The sequence below is a fragment of the Salvia splendens genome, chromosome 9 (assembly GCF_004379255.2).
Source record: "Salvia splendens isolate huo1 chromosome 9, SspV2, whole genome shotgun sequence".
Lineage (NCBI taxonomy): Eukaryota > Viridiplantae > Streptophyta > Magnoliopsida > Lamiales > Lamiaceae > Salvia > Salvia splendens.
In genome coordinates this window covers 4,441,211-4,452,004 of record NC_056040.1, presented here as the reverse complement: position 1 = coordinate 4,452,004, position 10,794 = coordinate 4,441,211, and the positions used below count along the sequence as shown (strand labels likewise).

Here is a 10,794-nt window from a genome sequence, read left to right as displayed (position 1 = left end):
TCAATTGATTTAATAACTTTAAATAATTAATTTAATTAGGTGTTTTGTTATTGATTTATATTATGGATGCAATTAGATGTATGTATAAAACACTAAAAAGAAAGAAGAAAAAGGAGGAAACACAAAACTAAGGAGAAAAAAGAAAGAAGAAAGGAAGATAAAACACTAAAAAGAAAGAAGAAAATGAAGAAAAAAGAAAGAAGAATAAACTAAAAGAAATAAAAAATAAAAATAAAAAAATAAGAAAGGAAGGAAGGAAGAAAAAATCACATATTTAGTTCTATTTAATTGAAATTTCCAAAAATATCATTCATAACAAAAAAATCACATGTAAACGATATAAAATAAAGATTATGTACCATTTATGTGCGAAAGTAAAAGATTAGGTACCATTTATATACTTCACTCTAAAAAAAGCCTAAAAATATCACACCTTTGAAATAATATTTTAATAAGTTTATTAACTCGATATTATGGAAATGTAAACAATATTAATATAAGAGTCGACCATTAATTTTGCAATTGCATTTATTAGTTTGTGATTTGTAAAGATTTTATTTTGATGGCCTTTTTAAAATTTGAGAGTTCATGGATAAGTGTTATGACACGACGGTGATGCATAATAATAAGATTAGAGGTGGTAATTTGGAAAGGTTTGTGCCCTATTGTTGGTAGTTTTCCTGTATGAATTAGCAGTAATTTTGTTAATTAGTTGTACGTGATCAGTTTTATTTGTGTCTTTGATAGTTTTCTTCCCTATATTAAATAAGGTGATGAGAGGTAGCGAAAATTTGTATAGAGTTTTTGAGTGAAAAAAATAAATCGGTGGATGAAAATGGTTTCATCAGTGCATAGGTTTGGAAGAAGAGGTGCTTCAATAAGAAGGTGAGCCAGAAATGCGATGCAGTTGAGCAGAGGTATCTGTATCTCAACTCTGTGATGCGGCGGAGGAGGAGATACAACAGCAGCGGATTGACCTTCCTTTCACATAGGCCTATGCCCAATTATCATATTGTTTACTTTTATGCTCTTTTCAATTTGTTTTTGTTTTTGTTTTCATTCATAGTATTCCATGTTTGGATATTGTGAACTCGATGCAACATCAGTTTGATACCAATTTGTTTGAGTGGTTTTGTATAACTACTTTGTTTTGCAACTTTTCACAAAACTGTGAAAGCATTACTACAAATTTGAAAAACACAGATGATTGCAAAACTACCCTTGAAGCCTAGCAAACCTTAAACATCCCTATTTGTAAGGTTTAGGACTTGAGCCTTAACGGCAGTTTTGCCATAAAACTATAAAAGAGTTATAATTCCTCAGATAGCAAATCACCATCGCTCATCGCATAGATACCTCCAATATTGTGCTCCTCCCAGTCCATGATTTCCCGGGCGTACCTGAACGCCTCATCCACAGACTGTTGCTCGCGGCCCTTCACTTGCCGTACATACAGCTTCCTGCCCGTGATGGAGGCGTACAGCTCCTTGAATCTCGCAGCGATGTAGTGAAACGCCTGGTGTCCCAGCGACGTATTCTTGCCGTGAGTCTTCAAAGGATTGAAATCCTTGAACCACTCGCAGACAATTAGAGGGACCTGCTCGATTTCATCCTTGAACACGTCGTATTTGGTCAGGAGCAGGAGGAAGGGTGTGTACTCGAAGCAAGAACGACGAGCTGCACTCTTGAAGAAATCCCGGCTCACCACCATTTTGTTCTGTTGAAGGCCACAACTGTCCGTCCATTGTCGGTTATAGTCAGTCAAGGAAACGCACAAGAGGCCAGTGCTCATGCCTTCGAACATGTCCAACCATTTCGGAGAGCTGAGCAGAATCAGTTCATACCTGCAAAATGGAATGGAAAGAAGCTGGTTTAGCAGTGTCTTTAGATAGAGCAGATGACGAATAACTCAACAGCGAGGGTCTCTTACTTTGGCAGAGGTTGTTGATTCTTCGAGTCTTCGTTGTATAACTCAGAAACTGCGCTGTCATCACCAAACGAGAATTCGATGTGTGCTATCCCGTTGGTGGGAGTAACCCCTTCAGCAAATAAAACGCCGTTCTCTGATGGTTCATACTCACTGCTCGATATCTCCATCACCTGAGCAAATCAGCAACTGCATTAGATCGCATATGGAAAGAGATGCATGCTAAAAAGATTCAAGGATGTTGATTTGAATTGAGAATTGAAGTGACATTGCTTCCCTTCATACCCGGTCTAAGAAATAGGCAGCAACATCGGGAAGATATGGCAGTTCCTCCCGTCTCTTGTATGTTTCCTGTATGGCAGGATCCTTCCAAATTTCATCAGCTACAGGAGCATGTTCGCGTGCAGCAGCAGGAAAGACAGTGTCGAAATTCCCGGAAGCCATTAGATCCAACAACCAGTCGCAGAAATTACTAATTTTCTGGTTAACCGAATAGATACATTGCCTGCTTCCATCACATTCCGTTTCTCCTGACAATATCAACACCAGAAAACCATCAGCAACATGATGCTTCGACTGAGTTACTCTAGTCTAAAAAATCAAGAGATTTATCTCATCCTATAGACAAGCACAATAAGCAAACTATAGTTTCTCGGGGAAAATGGAGACGAGCCTAGGTAAGTAATCAGTGAAATCAGGGCAAGTACCTGGTACAGACCTGTCAGCAGCCAGACCAGAACAAGCGTCTTGCATCAAGGTCTCCTCTTGAAAATGCTCCCTCCCCTCAAGTAAAATTCTGAGATATTTGTACATCTTACTTTGAATTATAAGCTTAATGTTCAGCAATTCGTCAGGGGTATATTTGTTTGCATATAAAAACTTGGCCTGTTACAATAAAGATATAAGCAAGGGAATGAGTTCATACAATGGTGCTAAATCACAGTACATCAACCAACACAGTCTGAGTTCAACCCAAATTACGAGTTTTGTTATTGAATCTTATACGAAAACATAAAAACATCAGAAAGCCAGGATTACCTGCTTGAAGATGGTACTTGTCCCAGAGCCATCCAATCCAAGAAGAAGAAGTTTCTGGACTTTACGGTCCTCCAGATTCTTGGGGAACGATCTAGCTGACAACAAAGCGGGTTCTTCCTTCGTTCTTTGAGCACGTTCAGAAGGTACGGCCAGTGAAAACAACGAACAAATGAAACGAACAGAAGCCTGCCTAACAAAAGTTCCAACTCAAACTCTTCAATAGGACATACATTAGACACCAAAGCAAAATTCAAAACTGAAATGATATGTATTCTCCTCTGTATATTATCAAACAACCTTTTCCCATATATTTCCTTTAATGTTATTCTGGCCTTCCTCCTCATAGGACCCATCGTCATACAGCCAAAAGTGTGTATCCGGAAGGCACTGGACCTTGGCCAGCTAAACAGAAAGGAAAGACAAGAATTTTATAACCTGGTTAGTAACAACTAATGAAGATCAAAGTTTAGCCCGAGTATGAAGCAAACGAAGAGATACTACGCATCGTAGAAGAGGCAGTTATACAAACGAAACAGGTGACACACAACAAAATAATAGTATTAACTAAACAATGGCTGCCTCTATCCACAAAGAAGGAAATACTATTCTTCAGAGTATAGATTGTTAACATGCTGGTTCTTTTGGAGCGTATTTCAAGTGCGATCTAAGTGGCTCGAGCAAGCTTCTTGAATACCATTCATTTTCTTTCTTTTCAGTCAGGTCATCGATAGGTGTTGCAGTTATACAGAATTCAGAATACAAATAAGCTATATTGCTGAAACTAACTAGAAACTTTCGAAATCTTTCAGGTACAACAAGAGTATCGCCAGGAATTTCCTGATTTACGACAAAATTTTGTACATTACCTTCAAGACTCGGAGCTCAACTCTAGTGATCTCACGGCCGTTCATGTAAACCCTCGTATTACCATTGCTCGCTCCAATCTGCAACTTGGCTCCCACATTCAGTTTCGAACTAATGATCCTCTCCGGCTTCGCTCCCTCCTTCAGATAACATCCAAACAAGAGATTAAGAACCTTAACAAAAAAAAAGCATTAAAAAAACCAAGATTTCAACAAAAAATAATCCAAACCTTTCCCCAAAGCCCAGAATCCTTATCATACCAATATCTCCCCGGCCTCAAGTCCCGGGGAGGCACGAGACAGCCCAGCAACTCATCCAATTCCTCCTCCCTCAGCTCCTCCCCATTCACAACAACCTGCTCCGGCCTCACCTGATTAGCCTTGCACTCCCTCTCCACCTGCATTATCGCCCGAACCTCCACACGACCGCAGAGCTTCACCAACACCTTCGAAACCTTCCCCAGCCGCCTCCTGTTCGCCTCATTAATCGGCCTCCCGATGCACCCCACGCACTTCCTCCCCTCCGGCATCGCCCCCATCGCCCTCAACACACATCTCTTGCAATACTCTGCCCCACACACAATGCACCTCTCTCTCCCTAGCAAGAGCTCATTCCCCCCCTTCTTCCCACACCTCCCACACCCCATAACCCTAACCCCACCCCCACCATCACCAGTAACGCTCGAATTAAAATTAGAATTGTCAAATTCATGATGATCACAGGTATTTCCAGATTCAGATTCAGATTCAGATTCCGGTTCCGACTCAATTCCATCGTCGAAAGTGAGGCTGAGTGGTCGGTTTTCGGAGCTGGTGGTGTCGGAGCTGGAACGGGACTTGATCCAGGAAGGATTCGTCGGGGTGAGAGAAGGGGCGCGTTTGGGGAAAGCGGTGAATCTGGATTTGGGAATGGTGGGATTTGCGTCGGGGGGCTTGAAGAAGGGAGAAGGGCCGACGTAGTCGACGGAGATGGAGTAATCGAGCTGGTCCTCATCGGGCAACGGGGCGCCCTCCGGCAGCATCTTGCACAGCAGCTCCTCCCATGAATTGGGCTCTTCGGGAGGCGCCGCCATTGTTGCGTGAGAAGGAAGAGTGAATCACAGAGGTTTACATGGAGAGCGAACAGAACACTGCGTAGTTGTCTCTCTGATTTTAACGTCCATCGATAAAGCTTCGATTTTTTTTATAAAGATTGCAATTTTCAGTGATGTGAAATTTGATTTTGTTGCGTGGGATCCTCAATTCTGCATTAAATAATCGTACTTATTGAAAATGGGGCACCTTCACATTAGGCGTTACGATAATGTATTTCAATGCTAACAAGTCTAGAAAAAATAGGTTATTACCAAATTTACTTCTTCATTTATCATATCTAAACTTCTCTGTTTTGTTGCTTTACCAAAGATAAATGCTAGTAAATTTTATTTTCTTACAACTCCGTGAAAAAAAGTTTTGGCTATGAATGGTACAAGTTTTAATTAAAAATTAGTAAAATAAAAAAAATTATTGAAAATTAGACTCATCTCATTAGAGAAAAAACTTATTAAATTAGATGGTGATTAATTTAGTAGACATCCCAAAATGAATAGAACTATTTTTTTGTGGCTAGAGTATATTAGTATTTCTCAATTCTCATTCTTTATGAGATTTCCATTTTAGAGCATGTGAAAGGAATTGTGTTTAGTGTTCTAAAAATTTTCAGAAGTTTACTGAATGGAATACATTTCATGATTTAATCAAATTCGGAATCTAACCTAATTGGTGCCCAAATAAATCACGTTTGAGTACCTCCATCGTTTTTAATTACTAATTTCCATGAAACTACACAATAATGAAAGGATTGAAGCAACAGTTTAGTGATAATATGGAATAATATTATAAATTCAAACAAAGGATAACATATAAATTTCAGTTTCTTAAAAGGGCTAATATTGAATAAAGAGGCGTGAACGTGTTCTCATTATGTATTTAATCTATATTCGACCGTTGAGCTTTTTGTTTGCCAAATAATTTAAAACGTCAAGGCTCATAAAGTTTAATAAAGCTAAATGGCAATTATAAGCACTAGAAGATTAATTATCCCAAAAAAGATAGAAATTAAAAACTCTACTGATCGGTAATTGCTTTGTTTGGTTATTTCTTTTCCCCCCCTTTTTGTAAAAATGAGCGAAAAATAACACCTTTTATTATTATAGTGAACCTAAACGCACTCAAATTTGTTCATTCACATGCACACCTCAAGAAATGGACAAAACATATTGTTAGATAGAACTTACAAATAAAAAATATATTAGACTCCAATTTTATAATCTACTTGGTTCATCGCCATTGGAAATATTTTTCTTCATGTTTCTTTTTATTTTTAAAATTTGTTAAAATGCCATAAATGTGGTGTAAACTAAAATATGTAGTAGATCTTTCACCCAAAGTCTTTGAGAAATTGATACATTACCAAACACTCAACAGAAAGTGACTAGTTCTCTCTCTCTCTCTCTTCCTGATTTTTGAATTGCATACCTATTTTTATTTTTAATTTTTAATTATATAGTCACATGCATTACTAATCTATAATTTATACTATTTCATAAGTGTATACTATTTATTATATCTTATCTTGGTGACTAATTTCCATAGTTAACTAATTTGATAAGAGGTTATACCAAACTCATTGATTAAGCAACACAATTTAACCGGAACAAATATGTGAAAACATTTGGGAAGATGACAAGAGGTAAGCATCAAGAATCCATTAATGATTTAAATGTCCTTTCCTTCCATACATTACATTTGGCCATCATACCATAAAAACACGTCACTAACATAACAAATAAACATAACAATTGTGTTAATAATTTCCCTTTCTAATTAACCTCAACAAATACCTTGAAGAAGACATGACACTACGACATTCTCAATGGGAAATCGAAAATGCTAATTTAGGTTTCCCTTAAATCGAACACGATATATTCCAAATTAGTAAATTCAATGGTAACTGATTTTCAAATAGTATACATGATAATATATTGATTGATCGGTTTTTTGTAGGTATTTTCTTGATGGACAAATATAGGGGAAGTATCATTTTGTTGTCCCATAAATTGTATTTTGTGTTATATTAATGACTCCTGCGCATTTAATGCTGTGTATAGCGTAATAAATTAGTACTATATGCATGAATGACAGTGAAATATATGAATCAACGTATACATATTTAATAAAAAAAAATCCAACAAAAGAAATCGACCACTAAATTATATGGCTTCCCCTAAATTAGGTAGAGTATTCAACTAACAAAACAATGACAATTGACAATTTAAACTAATTCAGTCCCAAAATTTAATTTCGAAAAGTACGCAATTTGGCAAACCAACTATGCTTCTAGAAGGATAATTCTTTCGCTAACACACGGGTTCACATTTAAGTTATAAAATTATTGTTTAAATAATTGGTTTTACATTTTTCTTGGGGAATAAGAATTGATATCAACCTGACAACCTTTACCCAATCAATACATTGAATTGAGAGCGTACACATATTAAAGGGTAATTCCAAATATAACTTATTTTATTTGGGCTACGATAAAATGCAAACTCATACTCCCTTCATACTTGAGGCGTTTTCTTTAGATTTAAGAAAATTGTGTTTAGTGAGTTACATAAAGTAGATGAGAGAATAAAGTAAGAAAAAGAAGACAGTAAAGTAAAAGAAATAATAAAGTAGGTGATATTAGGTGTTTTGTTTTTAGCCAAAAAGAGAAATGACTCAAGTAACTTGAGACATCTCAAAGTGGAATATAACTCAAGTAAATTGGGACGGAGGGAGTATATTGTACAAATTCTAAACTTTTCAATACAGTGTCAACATATTGTCAACACAGTATAAAATTTCAAGATTTTGATATCAACACAATGTTAATATAATGTCAACACAATATCGACACAGCATCAACCGTTGAAACTGTGTTGACATTTTATGTTGCTATTTTTTTGTCATCCGTTGACATTTTCTGACAGTCCAGATCATAGTTTGGAGTTTGTACATATTTAGAGTGTACATTTGATTACATTCCTATTTTATTAACTAGGGATGTGTTATATTGCTAACTAATTCTTAAATTGCTAACTACAACTAAATAACATGCATTAGATCATTAAATCAAGGCACAAGATCATTTAGCCACGGATATCAATATAGTGTAAAAAATGTCAATTAGGGGTATTAATGTCAATTAATAAAAATTTAGTTATAACTAACTTTTAAATAATATGCCAGAACTTTAAATGAGTATAACTATCTCAATTTAAATTATTTTTTACACAACATATATCAAATTAAAGATAATTTTATAAGGATTATAACGAGATCTCACTTGCATATGTTCCGATATCAAAATTTGAATTTTTATTTTTAATTTTTGAATTGTTTTTGTATCAGCTTAATGTAAATATAGGTGTAAAAATATGTCAATCTAGTATATATACAATGTTAATGCAAAATTGTGTTGTAAAATTGTGTTGTAAAATTGTGTTGACATATTCAATGAATCACATTGATATTTTTATATATTATATTGACATTTTGATCAAAAACCATAATTTTGGTAGTTTCCTAATCTTTTTAAATTTAAATAATAATAAAACAAAATTACACATGACAATTTATAGACCACTAATTCTCTACATATTTTATGGTTTTAAATTAAGTGTAATTATCCATTAAAGGTTGAGTTAGCGATTGATCACTCCTCATATTAACTATATATTTAAATCTGCAATTATTCTTGCAGTCCCAAATTCAATTTCTATCAGTTAATTAACAACATTATTTATCACAATAATCCCGAAATTTGAATTCAAAAAGCGTTTCAACAAATAATGTTCTTTAATTGCTCTTTCTTTATCTCTACACAATATAATATGTAAAGACTATGTGTGTGAGCATATCAATTCGAGATTTGACTGGTAAAAATATAAGTGTATGTAGGATGATATATTAAAATAAACAGTTATATACTCCATTTGTCCCATAAAAGTTGAGTCACTTCAGTCTGTACACTCGTTTTGAAAAAATCGTAATAAATAGTTAAAGGGAGTGAAATTGCAAAGTAAATTTGAAAATAATGTATAGAAAACTCTTATCTAAGTTATTCTCGATTTTACTTTATTATTTATCCATTCTAACTATTTATTACGATTTTTTCAAAACGAATGCAAAAAATGAAGTGACTCAACTTTTATGGGATAGAGGGAGTCCTTATTGTGTGGACTGCGGACACATAAAATAGAAATGACTGTATATTTTGGTTGAAAGATGAAGTAATATATTTATAAATACTATGGCATATGGGGCTTGAGAGCACCCGCAACGTGGGCTGCGAGCATTCCGCGTTTCGTTCCTTCGGCATATGGGGCTTTAGATACTGCCATCTGTTATTATGGTCATTGATGAATAGTTGTAGTACAAAAAAAGGTAGGCCATATATACATACTCCCTTCGGCCAGTTTAAAAGTCCTATTTTGCTATTTCTATCCGTCTCAATTTAAGAGTCTCATTTAGAATTTATCATATTTGGACATAAAATTTAACCTTATTATTAATGCAATTTACATTCAAATGCCATTACTTTCATAATAATAAAACAAAACAAAATCCTAAACATACAAAAAGTTAAAAAAGAGTCTCACTTTCTATTACCTCATTTCAATTATTAAACACTCGAACAACACTACCTCACTTTAATTATTACACACTCAAATAATTTCTTAAAACCCGTGCTTTAACTAAATTGCACTCCTAGAAAGGAGGGAATATAAAATTATCCGTACATAATGGGTTTTTTAATGATTTGGGCTTCCAGATCTGAGGATACTTAGCCCACTGAAAAATGATTGGATAGCCCACTAAAAAATGATTTTATAAACATAGTGATTGCTTGATTTATTAGATAAAATAATTATGATATATAATTAAATTGAGTTGGAAGATTATTTTAATTGAATGAGTAACTATAATAATTATCATATGATTAGTAACTCTAAGCCCCCAAGTTTAATAGCTAAAGAACAATTTATCATTTCATTTTTTGAATTCTACGCAATTAGCAATACATGCACCATCGTAAATTGCAAAGTTTGGATTACTTGAATATTGAATTTATTAATGATATTTGAGTTTCTACTTCGATTTTTTCAGCACACTATATTATTACCCATTTTTCACATCAATCAAGTTAATTAAATAGGTGTGGTGGGTGAATTTATGAGATGCATATAGTCCTCATCTTTAAACTGCAATTTTCTTTTGGATGTCATGAACTTCAATAGAACAATCTGGATATATTCCATTTTACAACCCTTTAAATTAAAGTTCTTGAACTATATATATCGAATTTCTTAGACAAAATATATTTCAATGTATTTGTACTAATGTATTTTGATTTATTAGATCATTGTAAATGCGTTTTGTTTCATCAAATCCTTGTACAAATATTTATTCAGAGGTCCCTATATTTTTTTATTTTTCACTTTGTTGAATCCTTATTAACAGACTCGAACTCCATTACCTTTTTGGTTATCATTGTATTCAAATTCGTTTCTTTATTTTTTTTCTCATATATTTTAAAACTGAAGGTGCATTATTGATTCAAGATATATACACTACTCCCTCTGTCTATGAAAAATAGTATTGTTTTGCTATTTTCGATTGTTTCAAAAAAAATCTCATAACTGAAAATAGAAAATTTCTCTCTAATGCTTTTCCCACTTTTTCTCCTTTCTCATACATTACCTAATTTTTCTCTCCATCTATCTTACTTTACCAACTTTTTTCCTCATCTTTCCTACTTTTCCAATTTCTTATTAAAACTCGTACCGTCCACAAATGAAAATATTTTTTATAGACAAAATGTAACTATTATATAGATAAATTTTGTAGTCCTATGTAAAGTGGCAATACAAAATAAATCTA

The 10,794-nt window shown here is 34.1% G+C and overlaps 1 protein-coding gene across 1 annotated transcript; it reads right to left on the bottom strand.

Moving 5' to 3' along the window:
- Window positions 1–1,121: 1,121 nt before the first annotated feature.
- Window positions 1,122–5,063, bottom strand: LOC121747245 (extra-large guanine nucleotide-binding protein 3-like). The gene is made up of 8 exons (XM_042141248.1): window positions 4,059–5,063; window positions 3,832–3,969; window positions 3,263–3,367; window positions 2,966–3,151; window positions 2,635–2,812; window positions 2,213–2,457; window positions 1,931–2,100; window positions 1,122–1,844 (listed from the first exon to the last, which is right to left on the bottom strand). The coding sequence occupies exons 1-8, from the start codon at window positions 4,899–4,901 to the stop codon at window positions 1,310–1,312; spliced, it is 2,400 nt and encodes a 799-aa protein (XP_041997182.1). The 5' UTR covers window positions 4,902–5,063; the 3' UTR covers window positions 1,122–1,309.
- Window positions 5,064–10,794: the final 5,731 nt, after the last annotated feature.